This window comes from Manis pentadactyla, chromosome 3, assembly GCF_030020395.1.
Source record: "Manis pentadactyla isolate mManPen7 chromosome 3, mManPen7.hap1, whole genome shotgun sequence".
Lineage (NCBI taxonomy): Eukaryota > Metazoa > Chordata > Mammalia > Pholidota > Manidae > Manis > Manis pentadactyla.
Window position 1 is genome coordinate 78,802,468 of NC_080021.1, and position 26,639 is coordinate 78,829,106.

Consider the following 26,639-nt stretch of genomic DNA (forward strand, 5'->3'; position numbering starts at 1 on the left):
GTATCATACATTTTGTTGTTTGTATTATTGTTGTAGTCTCTGTTGTTATTGTGGAATTTGGTTACAATGTTTCAGCTTTCTCACACAGAGAACATCATGGAAGATAGAGGGTGCATGGATCATGAGGCAAGAATCCTGGAGGGGTGGAGTCTAGAGAAAATGAAAGTTCCCATGGCCAGGATTGCTCACTGCACATGTGTGGGCAATACGTTATTATTGACTCCATATAAAGAACTCTACCCAGTGCTCTGGGCTGCATGGCTGCAGGAGAGCAGAGGCTGGAGTGGTGGCAGTGTCTAGGACAGAGACTGAGAAGGCTGCAGGTGCAGAGAGGCCCAGAGGCAGAGACCAGGTTGCTGCAGGCACACTTGGGCAGACGGGATTCTCGCACTTGACCTGCCAGTGGGAGAAGAAAGCTGGGTCTAAATCATTTCACCCAAGAATGTTCCATTGTCATTTTTTGGTCTCACCAAATCAAGAGTTAATTTGCCTGGGGCTGAAACCCACCAGTGAGACAACTACAAAGCAGGTGAGCTAGATACTGGAGTCCTAGGTTTCTATATACTCACTGTGTGACCTTGAATATGTCATTTATTTTCTCCAGACCAGCATTAATTTTACATATTGAATGGAGGCAATGATGTCTGTTTTTTTCTAAATCCAAGGGTGGCCTGATAATGAAAAGAGAAAATATATGTATGTTAAAAAATCATATTGACATATAGGGAATGTAGTAAATTGGTTAAGAACAGAGGCCTTGGAGTCATGGAGACCGGTTCAAAGCCAGATCATCCACTCAGTAGTTCTGGACCTTAAACAGATTGCTTATCCTCACTAATCATCAGTTTCCTTCTTGGTAAAGAGGGTTTGGGATGTGTAGCATGCACTGTCCCTGGTAGACAGGAAGTGCTCTGGGATGGACACCTAATGACCGAGGACTTCCTCTCCTGATTGATGGCAGCTGCATGTGCTTCTTCTAGTTTCCTTAGTTACATGAATGAGAGCAGGGACTTACCCAGCTGCAAGTTACTGCCTCAATAGTAGAAATCATGATGGGTATGAAAGTCCTTGAAGAGTCTAGGGCCTTGTGAACCCCAGGCCAGTAGAATGGACATCTACTGGGAGCTTGTAAGACATGCAGAATTTTAGACCCCACACCAGATCTACTGAATTAGAATCTGCATTTTAAGATCCCTAGGTAATTTGTATATACACTAGTGTATGAGAAGCACTTGTCTAGAGTGAAGGGGCAGTGGGTTTGGGGCCTCTTGAGTGACTGAGAACCTTAATTCAGAACTAGCCAGCTGATTCCTATTCTCTCTTCTGTGGGCATTGACTCCCTTGTTCTTTTATACTGGCATCATTTGCGACTTCTGAATTAGTCTTTCACTCTCTTTGCCTTCCTTCCAATCCTGAAGTGAATACCTGGACATTTTTCAGGACAGTGTGTGTTTCTGATCAAACAGGCTTGGGGTTGAGTTTTACTTTTGGAACTTAACATAGTGTATCCAGCTGTGATCTTTAGACAAATTCTTTGAGTTTCTTCATTCTTTAAAGTTAGACTCCTCAAAGATCCTTACTCTTCACAGGACTGCTGTATAGATTGGAAGAGACCATGCATGCCAAGCGCTGGCCCCAGCTGGCACAGAGCCGAGCTCATCATGTTGTAGTTCCATTCTCCAGTAGTCATAGGCAGACAGGCATGAAATCACATATGCCTGGGAACCTGACTGTTCAGTTAGCCCTTTATTTTTTTCACTTAGAATGTGCAGAAAGAGAAAGTTTACACTTAAGTGATAATAGATTCTTGGGACAATGAAAGGATATTTAAAAATTGGCTTATATTTGAGAGAGAAACTAGGCCCACATTGGGAGAAAACTTCTTATTTCCTCTGAAGGGAGGAGTTAGCTTCTGAGTTCTGCCACTGAGACCAGCTCTGGGAGTTAGAAAGTGGGGGGCCATTGGGTATGGGGGTGTGGGTAAAATGAGAGTTTCTATGGCCAGGATTTTCACCTGACCCTGGTTGACTAGGTCACTGCACACCTGTGAACAATACATGGCTGTTGACTCTATATAAAGAGCTCCGCCCAGTGCTCTGGGCGCAACACAGTGGCAGGGCTGCAAGGCTGCAGAAGAGCAGAGCAGAGGCTGGAGTGGTGGCAGCACCAAGGACAGAGGCCTAGAGGATGACTGTGCGGATAGAGGGGCCCGGAGGCAGAGACCGGCTTGCTGCATACAGACTCGCTCTGAATGAACGGGATTTTAGTGACTGACCTGCTTCCTGGAAATAAAGTTGGGTATAACCCTTCCACTCCAAGAATGTTTTACTGTCATTTTCTTTGGTCACATTGAATCCATAGTGAACTTGCCCATGGCTGAAACCCATTGGCAAGACAGGGGGATTAATAGCCCTCTTTTCCTTCCTCCCAGTCAGTGACATCACAGTCCTTTTGGACTTAGTGGTTGATTGCCACAGGGCTAGTCTAGCTGCTGCAGTCTAGGGGAAAACTGGTAGGGGCGCTGGGAGGCACTTAAAGGAGAGAATTTTTAAGTGTGGGAAGTGGATATGAAAGAGGGATTCTGATGGCTTCAGGGTCATCTGACTGCCCCAGCTCTTTTCAGGGTATAATTCATAGGTAGGCAATGATATAAATCAAACATAATATGCAGTGCCTCCCTATTCATATCTCTAGTCTGTGGAGGTAGATTAGTATCTGTAGTAGAAATAATGACAATGGCTATTATTTAAGCTATTAAATAATATGTTATATTGCTTTTTAAAAATCCTTTTAGGTCAGTGTCCTGGACATATCTTATTATACTGAAAATGTCTGCTTAGAATCTCTCTCACTGAACTATAAATTTCTCTAAGTTAGGAACTATGCCAGCATTTTCATCTTTGTATATGTGTGGCCTTGCACAATGTCTACATTATTGTGTTAAATAAACTCTCATTTTGTTAACTGAAAAATCTATGCAATAGACATATTTCCATTCAACAGATTAAGAAATTGAGGACCAGAGATGTAAAATACCATATTTTACTCAGATTACAACAGCCAGAATATCAACTGAACTCAAAGTGATTTCAAAGCCAGTTCTGCACCTGGATTAACAACTCCTGGGCCATGTCAAAAACTAACCAAATACATATATTCTGTGAGCAGGTTTGTTTTTCTTCTTTGCAGTTTGAGCATATATGTCTTAGCCTACAAATTAAAGAGAGGATTTTCAGAGTACAAGGAAGTTCTAGACTCATTTTTCCTTAAGCTTGTAGAAAATCTGTGTTTAGTTTTGATGAAAATTGCTTTTTTTCTTCTTAAAATAAGAGCCCATCTTTCTGTCATTGGAACTCAGATCAGGAGACATTGGCTTCCAGTGAGAAATGTATGGTAGTCAGAGAGCTGAGCATATGTATATTCTTTATCCTATTCTTTCATATGACTTCTGCATATTTTTAGTTTAGTCTCCTGATGTTTCTGTCTCATATGCTATCTGTGGAGTCCACCAATAGCTTCTTGAGAGAGCTAATCTCTAGACTCTGAAAGTGTCCCTAAGAGCTTTTCAATTATTCAATTAAGAAAAAAACTCACATTTATTAAGAAGAGAAAGGGTTTTTTAAACGTGCTTAATTTAAAATATTCTGCTAATTTTTTCTTGTTTGCATTTCATCCAGGTTGAAATAAGAAACACTGGAAAGATATATAAGATAAGGATAGGACATGATGGAACTAGTGAGCAACCTGAGTGGAGCTTACAAAGGGTAATTTTTAAATACTGTGCTTCATAGTTATTTTGTTATGAAAAGAAATAAGCAAGCTTCTTAAAGTAAGGAGAAAGGTAAGATTTTCCTAATTGTTGCAAATGTGAACAAAATTTTATGGTTACGACATTATAAACAAATATGGCCCATCCTTGTGAGTTTTTTAACAATAACATTTTTGTAGTTAAATTTACAAAAGCAATCTGTGTTCATGGAAGAAGATCTGAAGAATACAGTAAAGTATAAGAATAAAATTGACCTGTTATTTGTTGATCATTAGATGATCACTAGGGTGATTCATTTTCTTCAGGTCTTTTTCTATAAATCTCTCTTGTGAACTGTCTCCACACACATATACACACACACACACACACGTAAGTGTATATATATGCATATATTATATATTTATATATATACATATAAATGTTTCCATATATTACATAGTTATATATATTTTGCTTTTAATGATATTGAATCATTCTATTTATGCACTTTGGGTCCTGCCCCTCTGTTTTTTCCTTATCATGGCAATAATAAAAATAAAAATAATTTTTGTTGTGTTCTTACCATTTGTCAACTGCCTTACAAGTGCTTTCATATTTCTGTTGCCAACAGCAGCCCTTTGGTTTAGGTATCACTGACATCCCCATTTTATGGGTGAGAAAACTGAGGCTCAGTAAAGTTAAATAATTTGTCTGAGACAACTTAGTAACGGTCTTATTGTATGTTGAACTCCAGGTACTGAGATCTTAAGCACTATCATTTAACCTTAGGGTTGTTTTCAAAAATAGATGGCAACTAAATTCTTGGAAGCCATGAGATTTCTGTAAAAAAGCAGTAATCATTGTAATGGGTTAGATGACATAGCTTGAATCATAGAACATCTCTGCTTTCTGGCTTAAATTACTGTGTCACTGATTCCTTCATAGTACATAATGTTATTTTGGCGTGTTTGAGGTTTAAAAGTTTAAAAAAACTGATATAATTTAGCAAATCTATCATTTTTCTATTTAAAATGTTTTTTAATCTTACCTGTACTTTTCATTATTGTGTCCTTGATTGCATAGTGAAAGTAAATGAGGAAATGTTAAATTTGTTGAAATGTTTATTGCAGCATTTCTTAGCACATAACTAAATAACTAAAACTGGCATTCTTATAGTGCAGGAGCAGGTAAAATATTCCAGTCAATTAAACAAGAAATATTTTCTAAGTACCTAATATATGCCCTGCATTGTCCAAAATGCTGTAGAGAATGGGAGGAAACCATGCATTGAAGTTTTTCCATTCAGAAGCATTGAGAGGTTTCAGAGAAACAAACAACAAAAAAATGACCTTTTAAAAAGAAGATGCAAAACCCATGGAACCTGTGAAGTTTAGCAAAATTATAGGTTCTGTACTTGTGAATTACTAGTCAGAATATTTTAGGAAAGAACTCCCTGAGTTAAGTTGGCCTGTAGGCACAAGCATGGCTTGTGCTTTCTCTGTGGACTTGAGGTGAGAAGAGTGTTCATGGGCATTGCGGTATCATTGTGTAGGGATTCTCCAACTGGGTGGAAAGCTCTGAGAAGAGGCACTCAGGGAGGGGGTGCTCAGTCCTTGGAGCCACAGAAGAGGTAAATGCTCCTGTGAAGAGCAAAGTGGGTAGAACATTAATTAGTTGACTCAGCAAATGAACTGAACAACTAAAACAAATTAAATCACCAAAGTAATATGGAAAAAGGGACTTTTCCTATAACTTAAATGTCTTTCTTTTTATCTTAATTTCAAATTTTTAAAAAATTATAAGAATGGAATAAAGAATTGAGTGCATCCAGATCCCCACTTGTTAAGAAGGTACACATTTTCTTTATCATACCCTGTTAAAATGTGTGTATACCTCTGTATTTTTTTAATTATTTGAGGGACAGCTATAGACATGACATCCATTGCCCCTTAATTTTCCAGTGTTTATTTCCTGAAAACAAATTTTCAATCCAGAATAGTGAATTTGCATTTAGCTGTTTGTGTCCTTAATCTCCTTTAATCTGGAAGGATTTTTCTTTCTTTCTTTGTCTGTCATAACCTAGATATATTTGGAGAATATAGGCCCATTATTATTATTATTTTTTGGTATCATTAATATGCAATTACATGAGCAAATTGTGGTTACTACATTCCCCCCATTATCAAGTCCCCACCACATACCCCGTAACAATCACTGTCCATCAGTGTAGTAAGATGCTATAGAGTCACTAATTGTCTTCTCTGTGCTATACTGCCTTCCCCATGCCCCACCCCCTACATTATGTGTGCTAATCCTAATGCCTTTTTCCCTCTTATTCCTCCCTTCCTACCCATCATCCTCCCCAGTCCCTTTCCCTTTGCTGTTAGTCCATTCTTGGGTTCTGTGAGTCTGCTGCTGTTTTGTTCCTTCAGTTTTTGCATTGTTCTTATACTCCACAAATGAGTGAAATCATTTGATACTTGTCTTTCTCTGCCTGGCTTATTTCACTGAGCATAATATCCTCTAGCTCCATCCATGTTGTTGCAAATGGTAGGATTTGTTTTCTTCTTATGGCTGAATAGTATTCCATTGTGTATATGTACCACATCCTCTTTATCCATTCATCTACTGATGGACATGTAGGTTGCTTCCATTTCTTCACTATTGTAAATAGTGCTGTGATAAACATAGGGGTGCATATGTCTTTTTCAAACTGGGCTAATGCATTCTTAGGGTAAATTCCTAGGAGTGGAATTCCTGGGTCAAATGGTATTTCTATTTTTAGTTTTTTGAGGAACCCCCCATACTGCTTTCCACAATGGTTGAACTAATTTACATTCCCACCAGCAGTGTAGGAGGGTTCCCCTTTCTCCACATCCTCACCAACATTTATTTTTGTTTGTCTTTTGGCTGTTGGCCATCCTAACTGGTGTGAGGTGATATCTCATTGTGGTTTTAATTTGTATTTTCTCTGATGATTAGCGATGTGGAGCATCTTATGTGCCTGTTGGCCATCTGGATTTCTTCTTTTGAGAAGTATCTGTTCAGATCCTCTGCCCATTTTTTAATTGGATTATTTGCTTTTTGTTTGTTGAGGTGCATGAGCTCTTTGTATATTTTGGATGTCAACCCCTTACTAGATATGTCATTTATGAATGTATTCTCCCATACTGTAGGATGCCTTTTTGTTCTACTGATGGTGTCCTTTGCTGTACAGATTCTTTTTAGTTTGGTATAGTCCCACTTGTTCATTTTTGCTTTTGTTTCCCTTGCCTGTGGAGATATGTTCATGAAGAAGTTGTTCGTGTTTATATTCAAGAGAGTTTTGCCTATGTTTTCTTCTAAGAGTTTTATGGTTTCATGACTTACATTTCAGGTCTTTGATCCATTTCGAGTTTACTTTTGTGTGTGGAGTTAGACAGTAATCCAGTTTCATTCTCTTACATGTAGCTGTCCAGTTTTGCCAACACCAGCTGTTGAAGAGGCTGTCATTTCCCCATTGTATATCCATGGATCCTTTATCATATATTAATTAACCATATATTCTTGGGTTAATATCTGTACTCTCTATTCTGTTCCACTGGTCTTTGCAGGCCCATTACTTTTTAAAATGCCTTTCAATTTTTGTTTTTTATGATTAGATTTGAGTTATTCATTTCTGGCAGAAATTCCACAGAAGAGATGGTGTGTTCTTTTCAATGTATCATATCAAGAGGCACACAATATAATTTTGTTTCTTTCCTGGTAATGCTCTCTTTGGGCAGTTGGTTGGAGTGGCATCTATCACAGTTCTTTAATGTAAAATCATAGGTATTTTGTACCTATTAGTTAATGATTAAATAATAGTATTCTGTGGTGAGACACTTTGTTGTCATAAAATTTTCACCCACTAACTTAGCATTCCTTGATGATTCTTGCCTGAATCCATTATTACTGTAATCCTTGCCAAATGGTGACTTTTTTATTCTGCCATTACTTTTCCATTTATTAAATGGCATTCTACTACAAGATAGAACTTTACTTTCTACCCCACTTAAAACTTTATTTATTCATACTAGGACAGTCTTAATGGATTCTTATTTTACTGGATGAGTTTAATCTGTTTTTATTATCATTTATTTTGAGGCTAAAATCATCCTAGATTTGGCCTGTGGAGATTCTTCAAGTTCCTTTTTCTTTTTGACATGTCCCCATCCATAATCATACATTTTTACTTTCTGACACAAAAAAATGTTTCAGACTTATCTAACACTTTCTTTTCCCCAGTTCTGGAGTGAGCCATTTCTTAAGGAGCCCTGGTTTCTTTTAGTGGAGAATGACATTTAGAAACTAGCATTTGTGTGAGACACACAGAGAAGTTACTTTCCCCATAATGCCCACCTACCTCAGTATAGAGGCCGCCTCTCCTGACGTGAGAACATGGCTATGCTTCTGCTTTCACAAGATGCTCCCAGAAAATAGTTCCATGGTGAAACACTGAGTTTATCATTCCTCTCTTGGAGATTTGCAATGCATGTTAGCTTAGTTAAGGCTCTGAGATGCCCTGTGGTAAAGAAATCTATTTAACAACACTTGCAAACTAAGTTCACTGTGGGACCATATTTTTCAGGTAAAATCTATCACTCATAGCAGAAGTCTATACAGAGGCTGAGGTGTGGGTTGCTTTTCAAAAGAGGTATAGGACAAGGGAACTCCAAGAGGAGGGAAAAGCTGAGGAGAGGGGGCTTATGTGCCCCAGTGAAGCTCTTCAGTAGCAAAGTGGGGCATCTCTGTGTCACAGAGCTCCCAAGGACAGCAGGAGCTTGGAGCCTTACAACAGGGCCCTAGCTTATCAATAGTAAACAGCTGCTGGGAGGGTTTCTGTGGGATATACAAAGAGTCAGGCTCTAAATGGCTAATGATTTGTGTGTTTGGGTTGTCTGTTCTCTTTTTATTATTATGTAAGAAATTTTGGGGGCCATTATTAAAGTTATAAATATTAGTTTGCTGCCAGTGGACTTTTGAGATAATGGGTCTCAGCCTACAGTGAAGAAATAAGCAACTGAAGGCCTAGTACACAGAAGCCATCTTTACTCACTTGTATAACAGTTGCACACTGGAAAATGTGATTTCTGTTTATATGAATCCAATCACAGTTAATAATATATAGTGGTTTACAATTTATACACTTTAGAAAATGACTAGCTAATGTGCTAATTCACTCTTTTGAGTTCTAAAGGTCTATAGAGAATTCTTGGAGAGGTGATCAGTGTGCGATCCCAAGGAACCATTTTTAACCTTGAAACAACGAGGTGAATTCTTGTGTTATGATGGTATATCAAAAGGGAAAGGATGAACTTGCCATAGGTCTGACCTTAGACATTAAAATGATACAAAAATTGGAATAAACCATGGTTTCTCCTTTCAATTTGGGTGGAGAAACAATATCGAGTAGCTAACATACACAATAATTAGAGGGCAATTAAAGGCCCAACTGCATAAAGGCCCTAATAGCAGTAGGTTTCCAATAAGAAAGATGCATGTGTGTTCTAAAGGACCTGGGAAGGCTTTGTGGACAAGGAGGACTTTGAGAGGTGGGAAGGTATGAGTAAGAGCAGGGCAGGGAGAGATGGTGACTGGAAAGGTATCTGGAGATAGCCTCTTTCAGTATTAGTGCTACACATGGATTATCATGAAATAATTGTACATCTTTACATAAGCAAAATGAGTTGTTCCCCAGTGAGGGGGAAGGTGTCTATTTGAAGAGCTGAAGTAGGTTCCTTATATTAGAATGGTGTTTAAATAGCTTAAATTTGTCAGATAAAAGTTGCTTGACCATTTTTAGGTAGAGTCAGTTGATAAATACGTTGACTTATGGATGTTTCATCACCATGTCTTGCATTCCTACTCAGGCATGTAGAAATCTGTGTACATGATTATCATCTATCTGGTAATTAAACTCCACTCATTATCTCTTCTTGGTATTTCACAATTGCACTGGAAGTTTATCCCTATGTAATATAGAGGATTATTTGTTCAAATGCACTGCCCAGTAGAACAATTCAGTAACTTTTATATCTTCTATATATTCCTTTTAATCAGCATGTCCCTTTTCTTAAAAGACTGTTCCTAGTCAAATTATCTCTATGTTTTCAGACACTTCAGGACCAAGGTAATTTTCCTTTTCAATTTCAGTGCATCTGAGTGGAATGAAGAGAGAAACAGGTCTCTCTGTTTTAGACTTTGGTGCTAAATTAATAGCACAGAGTCATAAAGGCATACACAATTAATACTCAGAGCCAAAGGAAGTACTCCTAGAGCACCACTGTGTGGAAGGAGTTCTGCCAGAAGTTTGAGCATGCCAACATGACTAAGATGTAGTTGTTGTCTTGAAAGGGCTCATTCTGTAATGGACCTGATTAGAAACCCAGTTGTGCTTTAGTTCTCTTTAGAGTTTTAGTTTTAATTGTCATATCTCAGTGAAAATGGCTCTTTCACTTTATCTTTCTTCCAAAAGATTCGTTGGAGGAGCTAAATTGATTTCTCCCATTCTTTCAGGTTTGAGCAAAATGGTTGGGTAACCTAACTGAGGTGCTACAAACTCAGTGCTGAATCCTGATGTGTTAATTCAGAGAATTATAAAGTTCCAGTCAGCTATATTAGGACATATATTTAACTACTTAGTTGAAATTTTTAAAAAAGTAATCCAGGAATTTTAGGTTTCAAAGGAACCAAGCATGAGTTTTCATGTTAATATTTTTTTGTGTGACAGCTAATATTTGCCGCTATAAATCAGCAGGGGGTTGCTCAGCAAATGAATGTTAATTTCTATTGAGGCCATTCCTAAAATTTTCTCTGTTCATTTAGGAAATTAAAACTAATGCTGAAGATTTTACATGATAAAGATACTGCTATTCCTTAAGCATTTTATTTATTCATTTGTTTTAAAAGGAAATTGAGTATATGTTTCAGCAAACAAATAATTTTGGAAAGTCACCCTTTTTCTTTTACTAAATTTATCCTGTCATAAGTTTTGGCTTTGGAGCTTAATATCACTGCGTTTTTTTCTCAGCCATACTGACTTTTTTATAGTACTCTCATTTAACAGCTTTGTATCAGAGCTAAAGCAAAAGTCAGGACTTTGGGTCTTTTTAGTATAGATGGATGTGTGCTAAATAATGCCCCAGTATGAAAGCCAAAAGGAAATACTGTTATCAAAAAGAATGATTGGTTCTATAATGATCAAAGGCTATCTTTTGTGGACTGAGGATATTTGAAAGTCTGCCATTATATTAGGGTTATGCTATGAAGGTTTCCACCATCAATAATGATGAACTGTTTACAGCCAATTGTTTCTTGTGGTAACAGTGAGAGCCCTTATGGGACATTATTGTTTGGGGGAAGCCAGTGCTTCTAGCAAGTGTTTGTTGAAATTACTCTCAGTGTTCCAGTAAGTTAAAAATAGGTGAAAACATGCTTTTTTGCTTAACATTTAGATTTTCAGTAGGGAGAAGCTGCCCCATTTCATAATGCTCTGGCAGTTTAGGGCTGTTAGTTTAGTGGTAGATTTTTATATCATTCAAAATTTGAAAGAATTTTTTTTCCTTAATCATACTTTAGGTACCCTTTTGGAGGTCTGACTTGCTATCTCAGCTACATAGTACATATTAATATTAACCAATTGTGCTATCTAGTTTTTAAAATACTGATAGAAAATATTAATCTAAGTAACTGAATTGATTCCAGGTAACAAATAGCTTGGACCCAAAATAAGATGGCTATACCTGAACGTTATCATATAGTAATTAACTTTGAATTTTGAAAAAAAAAGGAATCTATTTTAGCAAATACTATCATGTAAAACAAATCATTGCTTTTGAATCTTAGGGTTTCTATTTTTTCTTCTCTGGAATTGCCCTTGAGTGTTTCCAGTTGAGGTAAGAAACTCTAGACTTGAGGTCAAAAGACTTGAAAGATGTTTAATTTCTAAAAAGTCAATCTCATTTTCTCCAGGTTTTCCTTATTATAAAATAGAGCTCACCCACACTTACCCTGACCAGTTAACAAGCTATGAATATCAAGTGAAAAAATTAAATAAAGCTTAGTCAGAGCTCTTCATTTTCCCACCCAACTTGCTTCTCCTTCAGTCTTACTCTTCTGAGTAGATGCTGTTACCATCTACCTAGTTATCCAAGCCAGAGCTCTCCAGATTTTCCTGGATTATTTCCTTACCCTCCAAAATCCAATCCCTCAGAAATCTGCTGTTGACTCTATTACTGAGACATACTTCAGCTTGTCTATTTTTCTCCATCTTATTACCATCACTTTAGTACACACTGCAGTATTTTCTCTCCTCTTTACTGCAAAAGTCTCCTAAAATAGCCTTCCAACTTCTTTTCTTTTCCTCCTAATATCCAGTCCCCTAAAAATAGCCAGAGTGAGCTCTTAAAAACATCAATCAGATCTTCCCCCTTTTCAATCTGGCCCCTGCCAACTTCTTTGACCTTCTTTCAAGCTACTCTGCCTTGCTCATTATGCTCAGGACACACTAGTCTTCTGCCTCAGAGAGGCCTTTGCAACAATCTAAATTAAGCCCCCAGTTGATCACAATCACATCAGCCTGGTTTGTTTTCTTTATAACACCACTTACCTGATATTTTTGTTTCTTTATTTACTGTATATCCCTGGAAACTGAGCAACATGAGAAAAGGAACTTGGTGTTGTTCAATACTGTAACGCCAACTCCTAGAATAGCACCTACCATGTCAGAGATGTTAGATATTTATGGAATGAATGAATTAGTAGAACACATTTTTGTTTATTTAAATATTTATAACACATATGAAATACTTTGTAACTTTAAGTGAAAAATGAAGGGAAATCTATAGTCTTACTGTGTTAGGGAAATGGGGGATAATCTGTGCGTCTGAGCCTTGGTGTGTGTGAGGGGCAAATGAAGAAACAAACCGCAGAGTTTTGGAGGTGTGGCCAGGTCACACAGAGCTAGTGGCCCATTCAAAGTCCAAGCTCCTCATCCTGACTTTTGGCCCAGTGCTCTCTCAAGTGTTTGGCCTGCCTCTGCATATGTGTTGCTCATGACTTGGATAAATGGAATTGAATAGAATAGGGACTCTTGAAACTTCTTGATTTTTCTGAACCTTTGAATTGAAATGGATCATAGGTTTTTGTTCTTTTGTTATTATTTTTAAACTACCCATTCTTGATATGATATGATAACCTACTTGGTATGAGCTCCAGGCAGTCTTGAGATTAGCTAAACTAGGTAAGAAATTGATTGATTGATTGATTTTTAAAAAAATTTTAAAGCATCTTGTAAATATTTCCAATTCCTTTTCGTTTTTAGCTCTTCACTTCAGAGTTCTAGAAAGAACAGTAGAGAAGGAGCAAGTTCTGAAATGCAGTAAGAAAAGTCATTGTTTTCGAGGATTTTCTAGTCCAAAGAACAGCAGGAAACACCAGCTTCCGCTTCTGCTGAGATCTCCAGTCACATGTTTAATCTCAAAGTACTCCAGCAGCTTATAAAAACATTCCAAAAGTTGTGCCAGCATATGTGAACCAAAGATAAATTCATGCATCTGACAGCACTCCAGTCAGTTTTGAATGCCATGGCCTATCTCCTCATACAGTCCTATAACAAATAGGGCCTTGTCACAAGGAACAGTGCCAGAAACAAGGAAACCTGCAGTCAAGCTTTGATTTTTGTGCCTGATTTGCGAGAATGCTTAGAGTGTTCTCTTTGAACACATTCAAACCTTACTATATTTTCATATTTCCAACTCCAAAAAAAAAAAAAGAGTTAATGACTAACAACACACTTGCCCCCAGCCCACAGTACCAGATCTAGTATAATGCTGTAAACAGGGTAAGTGCCCAAGGAATATTTTAGTTACCAGTCACCTTTACTAGTTTTTTAAGAAGCATTGTTTAAGTTGAACACATGATAAGAGTAGAAGTATTATACATATTTTGCTTTATAGAACAAAGGTTTATGGCATTTTAGAGTAGGATTTCTAAATGCATATTTTTCAGCTTTTCTCATCCTAATACCTTCTTTATTTTATATCCAGTGTCCAGCAGACAGCTAGCCACAAGTTTTCAGAAAGTGTTTGTTGACTTTGGTTGTATATCATTTTATTAAGAAAAGAGAAGATTAAGTTTAGGATTAAATAACATACGTGAAGAGTGTTTCATTGATTATTGTTGGCTATTAATTGTATTTAATCTCAATGCTAATAGGGAGGAAAGAAAGATGTGGAGCTTGGCCAGGGCAGAGGGTGCTGGCTTACTGCTCTCATAATCTGGTGTGCCCCAGCCACAGTGATGGCCCTCCCTCTGCCCACCTGGACCTACTCCTTAATCCACTTGTTATCCTAGTTGGCAGTAAAGTTAGGGAAGCTAGGGAAAGGGCTACAGAGCTAAAGCTCATCTCTGAAGGGCTCTGGGCAGGGCCCAGGCAGAAGAGGAAACCCATGGAGAGGAGCCAGAGCAGTGCCAGTCCTGCAGGTCAGAGAAATGTGCATCCTTTTTCTTAAGTGTTGCTGCCTGACGCTGCAAGAGATTAGGATGGAAATGACCCCAGAGAAAGCATTGGATGACACAGCTAGGAATGAAGCAAGCTGGAAGTGCTGGAGCACTTTTTGGAGCAATGGGATGAGTGAAAGAGAGGGGTTAGAGGCTAGCTTTGGAGATCTGTCTTAAAGTTAGGGGTTTCACCTTTTATTTATGGACCTCTTGACTGATGAGCTAGAGAATTCAGGGTGGGGTCCTGAAAAGAAGAAGTAGGAGAAGCTAATTCAGATTGACTTAGGGAAGGAGAGGCAAAGGAGGCCTTTATCTGTTTCCCAAATAGTCCTGGTCAGATCATCCAAGTAGAATAGGAGTCAGGATTTAAAATAGAATTCTCATTCTGATAATAAAGAACTGAGCATTTGGCTGAAGTTTTCCTTGTGAAAACTGGGAAGGCTTTCCAGTGGTGTCAGTGGGATTGCATTCATTGAAGTAAAATGATTAAGACTTGCTCATCAGTAGGTACATCTATGGATGGGGATGGTGGTGCCACAGAAACCAGAGGCTTCTTGCGAATTTCCACAGAGAATTCAGTGGAGAGGAAAGACCTGTTGGGGTTTTAGGTAGAATGACCTGCTGGAGACCTTTTACTTCATGGGGAAGGCTTCACGTCCAAATCCAGGAGACTCCCTTTCAACCATTTATGACCCTCATTTATCTGAAACATCTATTAGTTTCCATCTGAAATTATTCTTTTTTTTTTTCTTTTAGGAGTTCATAGATCTTATTTAATCATATCTGCAGAACATTCATATTTCTGCACAGCATTTGTTTTATCTTTTGAGTTCCTTGTCCCTTAGGTTTATTGTTTTTCTTATTTTATTATTATTATTTTTTGAGAGGGCATCTCTCATATTTATTGATCATATGGTTGTTAACAACAATAAAATTCTGTATAGGGGACTCAATGCACAATCATTAATCAACCCCATGCCTAATTCTCAACAGTCTCCAATTTTCTGAAGCATAACGAACAAGTTTTTACATGGTAAACAAGTTCTTACATAGTGAATAAGTTCTTACATGGTGAACAGTGCAAGGGCAGTCATCACAGAAACTTTCGGTTTTGATCACGCATCATGAACAATAAACAGGTCAATTATGATTATTCGTTTGATTTTTATACTTGATTATATGTGAATCCCACATTTCCCCATTATTATTATATTATTTTCAATAAAATGCTGAAGTGGTAGGTAGATGCAAGATAAAGGTAGACAACATAGTTTAGTGCTGTAAGAGGGCAAATGTAGATGATCAAGTGTGTGCCTATAGACTAAGTATTAATCCAGGCTAGACAAGGGCAACAAAACATCCATGGATGCAGAAGATTTCTCTCAAAACGGGGGGGGGGGTGAGATTCTAAACCTCACCTCTGTTGATCCCCAATTTCTCACCTGATGACCCCCCTGCGACTGTGCCTGTCTTAGGTTGTTCCTCCCTTGAGGAATCTTACCCATCTCTGGCTAACCAGTCATCTTCCGGGGCCATACAGGAAAATGTAAAGTTGGCAAGTGAGAGAGAAGCAATATTGTTTGAAAAGGTTAGCTTTTTACTTTTTTGCAGATTTATGCCCTGTGGCTTCTATGCCCAGCATTTGTCTTGAGGTATCTTTACCACTTGGAAGAATTATGATACTCAGTAATTTCGATATGAGGCACGAATTCTACTTAGGGGTTGTAATTATGAAGGAAGAAGAGAAGCTATAGAAGTAGCAGGCGGAAGAAAACATGGGAAGATTGATTATTTCTTTGACATATCTTCTTATAGTGTAACATAAGCGTGTATAGGTTTTAAATTACTAATTAAATTGCATGCACACATTAACATAATAGGAATACAGCTACGTAACCAAAGCAGACCTACAATTACCAGCCATATCCAGTGAAACCAAGAAAACCAGTTAGGCACCCTAGGCATTTGTGAAAACTTATCAATGATATGATGGATATTGTCTAACTGAATTTGAATATTTTGAGAAAAATCAGACAAATTAAAACAACACATTCCTGGAGCCAACATGGCAGCGTGAGTAGGACAGTGGGACTCTCCTCCCAAAAACATATATATTTTTGAAAATACAACAAATACAACTAATCCTAAAAGAGAGACCAGAAGACACAGGACAACAGCCAGACTACATCCACACATGTGAGAGCCCAGCGCCTGGTGAAAGGGGTAAGATACAACCCGCAGTCCGGTGGGACCCGAGCGCCCCTCACCCCAGCTCCTGGCAGGAGGAGAGGAGTCGGTGCAGGAAGGGAGAGGGAGCCCAGGACTGCTAAACACCTAGCCCTAGCCATCTGCACCAGAGCACAGACACAGTGCATGCGTGGAGGGCTGGAAACTAGGGAAACAGGGCAGCAAGACCTCTGAGCGGGTCCCGAAGCTGATGCCCCTGTGACAAAGAAAAGCGAGTGCTGTTTGAAAGTCTTAAAGGGACAGGGATGCAACAACTGGACGGAAACAACCCAGGTCACAGTACAGCAGCTGGAAACTCCAGGGAAACCCAGGGCGCACTAACCCCCTGGGCAACAGCTCTGAGACCCCTCACGGAGGTAAACAGACAAACAGCCCCCCATCCATTACCCCTCTGGAGCGTGGCCATAGCAGAGAAGCAGCCTGAGCCTGGCCACCCCCTCAACAAGGGAGCTTCTCCATACCGGGTGGGCAAGACACAAAGACCCAGTCTACACGCAATTGCCCAACACAAGCCACTAGGGGTTGCAGTTGTCCCAGTAAAGAAAGGCCAGTAGCAAGGGGAAAGTTTGGCTCTCCCAGCTGACAGTCAATAGCACCTATCAACATGAAAAGGCAAAAAAATTTGATCCAGATAAGACTAACCCAGACAGCTTCGGCATCTGCAACATCTTCCCCTGAGAAGGAACCTGGGGAGATAGATTTAACCAGTATTCCTGAAAAAGAATTCAAAACAAAAGTCATAACCATGCTGATGGACTTGCAGAGAAATAGGCAAGAACTAAGGAGGGAGAATACAGAAATTAAACAAGCTCTGGAAGGACTTCAAAACAGAATGGACGAGATGCAAGAGACCATTAATGAACTAGAAAACAGAGAACAGGAATGCAGAGAAGCTGATGCAGAGAGAGATAAAAGGATCTCCAGGAATGAAAGAATTCTAAGAGAGCTGAATGACCAATCGAAACGGAACAATATCTGCATTACAGGGATACCAGAAGAAGAAGAGAGAGAAAAAGGGATAGAAAGTGTCTTTGAAGAAATAATTGCTGAAAACTTCCCCAAACTAGGGGAGGAAATCGCCTCTCAGACCACAGAGGTACACAGAACTCCCATGACAAGGGATCCAAGGAGGGCAACACCAAGACACATAATAATTAAAATGGCAAAGATCAAAGACAAGGAAAAGTATTAAAGGCAGCCAGAGAGCAAAAAACAGTCACCTACAAAGGAAAACCCATCAGGCTATCATCAGACTTCTCAACAGAAACCCAACAGGCCAGAAGAGAATGGCATGATATACTTAATGCAATGAAACAGAAGGGCCTCGAACCAAGACTACTGTATCCAGCATGATTATCATTTAAATATGAAGGAGGGATTAAACAATTCCCAGACAAGCAAAAGTTGAGGGAATTTGCCTCCCACAAACCACCTCTACAGGGCATCTTACAGGGACTGCTCTAGATGGGAGCACTCCTAAAAAGAGGACAGAACAAAACACCCAACATATGAAGAAGGGAGGAGGAGGAATAAGAAGGGAGAGAAATAAAGAATCATCAGACTGTGTTTATAATAGCTCAACAAGCGAGTTAAGTTAGACAGTAAGATAGTAAAGAAGCTAACCCTAAACCTTTGGTAACCACAAACTGAAAGCCTACAATGGCAATAAGTACATACCTTTCAATAATCACCCTAAATGTAAATGGACTGAATGTACCAATCAAAAGACACAGACTAATAGAATGGATAAAAAAGCAAGATCCATCCATATGCTGCTTGCAAGAGACTCACCTCAAACTCAAAGACATGCACAGACTTAAAAGTCAAGGGATGGAAAAAGATATTTCATGCAAACAACAGAGAGAAAAAAGCAGGTGTTGCAATATTAGTATCAGACAAAACAGACTTCAAAATAAAGAAAGTAAGAGATAAAGAAGGACATTACATAATGATAAAGGGCTCAGTCCAACAAGAGGATATAACCATTATAAATATATATTCACCCAATACAGGAGCACCAACATATCTGAAACAAATACTAGCAGAACTAAAGGAGGAAATAGAATGCAATGCATTCATTCTGGGAGACTTCAACACACCACTCACTCCAAAGGACAGATCCACCAGACAGAAAATAAGTAAGGACACAGAGGCACTAAACAACACACTAGAAAAGATGGACCTAATAGACATCTACAGAACTCTACATCCAAAAGCAACAGGATACATATTCTTCTCAAGTGCACATGGAACATTCTCCAGAATAGACCACATACTAGGCCACAAAAAGAGCCACAGTAAATTCCAAAAGATGGAAATCCCACCAACCAACTTCTCAGACCACAAAGGCATAAAACTAGAAATAAACTGTACAAAGAAAGCAAAAAGGCTCACAAACACATGGAGGCTTAACAACATGCTCTTAAATAATCAATGGATCAATGACCAAATCAAAATGGAGATCCTGCAATGTATGGAAACAAACAACAACAACAACACAAAGCCCCAACTACTGTGGAATACAGCAAAAGCAGTCAAGAGGAAAGTATATAGCAATCCAGGCATATTTAAAGAAGGAAGAACAATCCCAAATGAATGGTCTAATGTCACAATTATCGAAATTGGAAAAAGAGGAACAAATGAGGCCTAAGGTCAGCAGAAGGAGGGGCATAATAAAGATCAGAGAAGAAATAAATAAAATTGAGAAGAATAAAACAATAGCAAAAATCAATGAAACCAAGAGCAGGTTCTTCGAGAAAATAAACAAAATGGAAAAGCCTCTAGCCAGACTTATTAAGAGGAAAAGAGAGTCAACACAAATCAACAGAATCAGAAACGAGAAAGGAAAAATCACGACGGACCCCACAGAAATACAAAGAATTATTAGAGAGTACTATGAAAACCTATATGCTAACAAGCTGGGAAAGCTAGGAGAAATGGACAACTTCCTAGAAAAATACAATCTTCCAAGACTGACCCAGAAAGAAACAGAAAATCTAAACAGACCAATTACCAGCAATGAAACTGAAGCAGTAATAAAAAAACTACCAAAGAACAAAACCCCCGGGCCAGATGGATTTACCTCGGAATTTTATCAGACATACAGGGAAGCCATAATACCCATTCTCCTTAAAGTTTTCAAAAAATAGAAGAGGAGGGAATACTCCCAAACTCATTCTATGAAGCCAACATCACCATAATACCAAAACCAGGCAAAGACACCACCAAAAAAGAAAATTAAAGACCAATATCCCTGATGAACATACTCAACAAAATATTAGCAAACTGAATTCAAAAATACATCAAAAGGATCATACACCATGACCAAGTGGGATTCATCCCAGGGATGCAAGGATGGTACAACATTCAAAAATCCATCAACATCATCCACCACATCAACAAAAAGAAAGACAAAAACCACATGATCATCTCCATAGATGCTGAAAAAGCATTTGACAAAGTTTGACATCCATTCATGATAAAAACTCTCAGCAAAATGGGAATAGAGGGCAAGTACCTCAACATAATAAAGGCCATGTATGATAAACCCACAGTCAACATTATACTGAAAAGCAAGAAGCTGAAAGCTTTTCCTCTGAGTTTGGGAACTAGACAGGGATGCGCACTCTCCCCACTGTTATTTAACATAGTACTGGAGGTCCTAGCCACAGCAATCAGACAAAACAGAGAAATACAAGGAATCCAGATTGGTAAAGAAGAAGTTAAACTGTCACTATTTTCAGATGACATGATATTGTACATAAAAAACCCTAAAGACTCCACCCCAAAACTACTAGAACTGATATAGGAATACAGCAAAGTTGCATGATACAAAATTAACACACAAAAATCTGTGGCTTTCCTATACACTAACAATGAACCAATCAGAAAGAGAAATCAGGAAAACAACTCCATTCACAATTGCATCAAAAAGAATAAAATACCTAGGAATAAACCTAACCAAAGAAGTGAAACACCTATACTCTGAAAACTACAAGTCACTCTGAAGAGAAATTAAAGGGGACACTAACAAATGGAAACTCATCCCATGCTCGTGGCTAGGAAGAATTAATATCGTCAAAATGGCCATCCTGCCCAAAGCAATATACAGATTTGATGCAATCCCTATCAAACTACCAGCAACATTCTTCAATGAACTGGAACAAATAGTTCAAAAATTCATCTGGAAACACCAAAGACCCCGAATAGCCAAAGCAATCCTGAGAAAGAAGAATAAAGTAGGGGGGATCTCACTCCCCAACTTCAAGCTCTACTACAAAGCCATAGTAATCAAGACAATTTTGTACTGGCAATGGAACAGAGCCACAGACCAGTGGAACAGATCAGAGACTCCAGACATTAACCCTAACATATATGGTCAATTAATATTTGATAAAGGAGCCATGGACATACAATGGTGAAACGACAATCTCTTCAACAGATGGTGCTGGCAAAACTGGACAACTACATGTAGGAGAATGAAACTGGAACATTGTCTAATCCCATATACAAAAGTCAATTTAAAATGGATCAAAGACCTGAATGTAAGTCATGAAACCATTAAACTCTTGGAAAAAAACATAGGCAAAAACCTCTTAGACATAAACATGAGTGACTTCTTCTTGAACATATCTCCCCGGGCAAGGAAAACAACAGCAAAAATGAACAAGTGGGACTATATTAAGCTGAAAAGCTTCTGTACAGCAAAAGACACCATCAATAGAACAAAAAGGAACCCTATAGTATGGGAGAATATATTCGGAAATGACAGATCCGATAAAGGCTTGATGTCCAAAATATATAAAGAGCTCACCCACCTCAACAAACAAAAAAATAATAATCCAATCAAAAAATGGGCAGCGGAATTGAACAGACAGTTCTCCAAAAAAGAAATACAGATGGCCAACAGACACATGAAAAGATGCTCCACATCGCTAATTATCAGAGAAATGCAAATTAAAACTACAATGAGGTATCACCTCACACCCGTAAGGATGGCTGCCATCCAAAAGACAAACAACAACAAATGTTGGCGAGGCTGTGGAGAAAGGGGAACCCTCCTACACTGCTGGTGGGAATGTAAATTAGTTCAACCATTGTGGAAAGCAGTATGGAGGTTCCTCAAAATGCTCAAAACAGACTTACAATTTGACCCAGGAATTCCACTCCTAGGAATTTACCCTAAGAACACGGCAATCAAGTTTGCAATCAAGAAAGATAGATGCTCCCCATGTTTATCGCAGCACTATTTACAATAGCCAAGAATTAGAAGCAACCTAAATGTCCATCAGTAGATGAATGGATAAAGAAGATGTGGTACATATACAGAATGGAATACTACTCAGCCATAAGAAGAGGGCAAATCCTACCATTTGCAGCAACATGGATGGAGCTGGAGGGTATTATGCACAGTGAAGTAAGCCAAGCAGAGAAAGAGAAATACCAAATAATTTCACTCATCTGTAGAGTATAAGAACAAAGGAAAAACTGAAGGAACAAAACAGCAGCGGAATCACAGAACCTAAGAATGGACTAACAGGTACCAAAGGAAAAGGGACTGGGGAGGATGGGTGGGTAGGGAGGGATAAGGGCGGGGGATGAAGAAGGGGGTATTAAGATTAACATGCATAATGTGGGGGTGGGAGGAAGGGGAGGGCTGTACAACACAGAGAAGACTAGTGATTGTACAACATTTTGCTATGCTGATGGACAGTGACTGTAAAGGGGTTTATAGGGGGGATCTGGTATAGGGGAGCGCCTAGTAAACATAATATTCTTCTTCTTGTAAGTGTAGATTAATGATAACAAAAAAAGAAAGAAAGAAAGAAAGAAAAGGGGGATTACTCCCTGATAGGATAAAACTAACTGTAAATCACCGATTAATGCATGCTTTAAATATCCTTAATTTTGATCACTTAAAGGGTGTCAGATGATCGCTATGGATTTACATTTTTCTGATAATATTCCTTTCTCTTAAAAAAAAAAGGCAGTTCCTGTGTGGTGACCTCCAATGAGTTCTACACAATGGTATAAAGGGCATCAAAGTGTGGGCAAAGGGTCTGTTTGTGTTTATACAGAGGATCAAAGCCTAATTTGGCTACCCAGAAAATGAACTAAGATACGATATGAAAAAGAACTTCCAACATCAGCACTCTCTGGAAGACTCATGCCAGAAGATGATCATCAAAAAACCCCAACAAAGATCCACGCACTGCTGCAGGTGTAGATGCACTTATCCCACCAGTTCCTGGACTTGCCATGGGAACGAAGAAGGATATATCTAAGCTGGCCTATGCATACAGTAAAACAACAAATTTGACTGGATCTATACTGTTGGAACTCAACCAAGAATTAGGAGAAGTGCAAGTTGTAGTGCTCCAAAATCTTAGAACTATAGACTATCTACTGTTAAAAGAACATATGGGATGTGAACAGTTCCCAGGAATGGGTTGTTTTAATTTGTCTGATTTCTCTCAGACTGTTCAAGTACAGTTGGACAATATCCATCATATCATAGATAAATTTTCACAAATGCCTAGGGTGCCTAACTGGTTTTCTTGGTTTCACTGGAGATGGCTGGTAATTATAGATCTGCTTTGGTTATGTAACTGTATTCCTATTATGTTAATGTGTGTGCGCAATTTAAGTAGTAGTTTAAAACCTATACATGCTTAAGTTACTCTACAAGAAGATATGTCAAAGAAATAATCAATCTTCCCATGTTTTCTTCCGCCTGCTACTTCTATAGCTTTTCTTCTTCCTTCCTAATTACAACCCTTAAATAGAATTCATGCCTCATATCGAATTTACCGAGTATCATAATTCCTCCAAGTGGTAAAGATACCTCAAGACAAATGCTGGGCATAGAAGCCACAGGGCATAAATCTGCAAAGGACTAAAAAGCTAACCTTTTCAAACAATATGGCTTCTCTCTCACCAACTTTACATTTCCCTGTATGGCCCCGGAAGATGACTGGTTAGCCAGAGATGGGTAAGATTCCTCAAGGGAGGAACAACCTAAGACAGGCACAGTCGCAGGGGGGCCATCAGGTGAGAAATTGGGGATCAACAGAGGTGAGGCTTAGAACCTCATCCCCCCTGTTCTGAGAGAAATCTTCTGCATCCATAGATGTTTTATGGCCCTTGTCTAGCTTGGATTAACATATAGTCTGCAGGCACACACCTAATCATCTACATTTGCTCTCTTACAACACTAAACTATGTTTTCTACCTTTATCTTGCATCTACCTACCACTTCAGCATTTCATTTAAAACAATAATAATAATAATAATAATAATGGGAGAAATGTGGGATCCACATATAAATGAAGTATAAAAATCAAACGAATATTCATATTTGACCTGATTGTTTATAGTTCATAATGCCTGATCATAACCGAAAGTTTCTGTGATGACTGCCCTTGTACTGTTCACCATGTAAGAACTTATTCACTATGTAAGAATTTGTTCATCATGTAAGAACTTGTTCGTTATGCTTCAGAAGATTGGAGACTGACGAGAATTAGGCTTGGGGTGGATTAATGATTGTGCATTGAGCTTTGAGTCCCCTATACAGAATTTTATTGTTGTTAACAACCATATGATCAATAAATATGAGAGATGCCCTCTCAAAAAAAAAACACAACACATTCCTGGGAACTGTACACATCCCATATGTTCTTTCAATAGTAGATAGTCTATAGTCGCAAGATTTTGTAGCGATGCAACTTGCACTTCTCATAATTCTTGGTTGAGTTCCGACAGTATAGATCCAGTCAAATTTGTTGTTTTACTGTATGCACAGGCCAGCTTAGATATCTCCTTCTTCATTCCAATGGCAAGTCCAGGATCCGGTGGGATGAATGCAGCTACAACTGCAATAGCACCAGGATCTTTGTTGAAGTTTTTTGATGATCATCTTCTGGAATGACTCTTCCAGAAAATGTTGATGTTGGAAGTTCTTCTTCATATTGTATCTTAATTCGTTTTCTGTGTAGCCAAATTAGGCTTTGATCCTCTGCATAAACACAAACAAACCTTGGCTCACACTTTGATATGCCCTTTATACCATTGTGAAGAACTTATTGGAGATCACCACACAGAACTGCTTTTTTTTTTAAGAGAAAGGAAAAAGAGGTTTTTGCCTATGTTTTTTATTAGGAAAATGGACTTCCATAGCTGATCATCTGACACCCTTTAAATGATCAAAATTAAGGATATTTAAAGCATGCATTAATTGGTGATTTGCAGTTAGTTTTATCCTATCAGGGAGTAATCCCCCTTTTCTTTCTTTCTTTTTTTATCATTAATCTACAATTACATGAAGAACATTATGTTTACTAGGCTCTCCCCTATACCAGGTCCCCCCTATAAACCCCTTTACAGTCACTGTCCATCAGCATAGCAAAATGTTGTACAATCACTACTTGTCTTCTCTGTGTTGTACAGCCCTCCCATTCCTCCCACCCCCCCATTATGCATGCTTATCTTAATACCCCCCTTCTTCATCCTCTACCTGTATCTCTCCCTACCCACCCATCCTCCCCAGTCCCTTTCCCTTTGGTACCTGTTAGTCCATTCTTGGGTTCTGTGATTCTGCTGCTGTTTTGTTCCTTCAGTTTTTCCTTTGTTCTTATACTCCACAGATGAGTGAAATCATTTGGTATTTCTCTTTCTCCACTTGGCTTATTTCACTGAGCATAATACCCTCTAGCTCCATCCATGTTGTTCCAAATGGTAGGATTTGTTTTCTTCTTATGGCTGAATAATATTCCATTGTGTATATGTACCACATCTTCTTTATCCATTCATCTACCAATGGACACTTAGGTTGCTTCCAATTCTTGGCTATTATAAATAGTGCTGCGATAAACATAGGGGTGCATCTGTCTTTTTCAAACTTGAGTGCTGCATTCTTAGGGTAAATTCCTAGGAGTGGAATTCCTGGGTCAAATTGTAAGTCTGTTTTGAGCATTTTGAGGAACCTCCATACTGCTTTCCACAATGGTTGAACTAATTTACATTCCCACCAGCAGTGTAGGAGGGTTCCCCTTTCTCCACAGCCTCACCAACATTTGTTGTTGTTTGTCTTTTGGATGGTGGCCATCCTTACTGGTGTGAGGTGATACCTCATTGTAGTTTTAATTTGCATTTCTCTGATAATTAGCGATGTGGAGCATCTTTTCATGTGTCTGTTGGCCATCTGTATTTCTTTTTTGGAGAACTGTTCAGTTTCTCTGCCCATTTTTTAATTGGATTATTTTTTTTTGTTTGTTGAGGTGGGTGAGCTCTTTATATATTTTGGACGTCAGGCCTTTATCGGATCTGTCATTTCCGAATATATTCTCCCATACTCTTGGGTACCTTTTTGTTCTATTGATGGTGTCTTTTGCTCTACAGAAGCTTTTCAGCTTAATATAGTCCCACTTGTTCATTTTTGCTGTTGTTTTCCTTGCCTGGGGAGATATGTTCAAGAAGAGGTCACTCATGTTTATGTCTAAGAGGTTTTTGCCTATGTTTTTTTCTAAGAGTTTTATGGTTTCATGACTTACTTTCAGGCCTTTGATCCATTTTGAATTTACTTTTGTGTATGGGGTTAGACAATGGTCCAGTTTCATTCTCCTACATTGAGCTGTCCAGTTTTGCCAGCACCATCTGTTGATGAGACTGTCATTTCGCCATTGTATGTCCATGGCTCCTTTATCAAATATTAATTGACCATATATGTTAGGGTTAATGTCTGGAGTCTCTGATCTGTTCCACTGGTCTGTGGCTCTGTTCCATTGCCAGTACAAAATTGTCTTGATTACTATGGCTTTGTAGTAGAGCTTGAAGTTGGGGAGTGAGATCCCCCCTACTTTATTCTTCTTTCTCAGGATTGCTTTGGCTATTCAGGGTCTTTGGTGTTTCCAGATGAATTTTTGAACTATTTGTTCCAGTTCATTGAAGAATGTTGCTGGTAGTTTGATAGGGATTGCATCAAATCTGTATATTGCTTTGGGCAGGATGGCCATTTTGACGATATTAATTCTTCCTAGCCACAAGCATGGGATGAGTTTCCATTTGTTAGTGTCCCCTTTAATTTCTCTTCAGAGTGACTTGTAGTTTTCAGAGTATAGGTGTT

The 26,639-nt window shown here is 38.6% G+C and overlaps 1 protein-coding gene across 1 annotated transcript in view; it reads left to right on the forward strand.

Moving 5' to 3' along the window:
* Nucleotides 1-26,639, forward strand: part of LOC118908913 (lipoxygenase homology domain-containing protein 1) — a 378,634-nt gene that overhangs the window by 258,339 nt on the left and 93,656 nt on the right. The window contains exon 19 of the mRNA XM_036878936.2: nt 3,678-3,764. Within this exon, the coding sequence (XP_036734831.2) occupies nt 3,678-3,764 (87 nt within the window). The remainder of the gene's footprint in view (nt 1-3,677; nt 3,765-26,639) is intronic.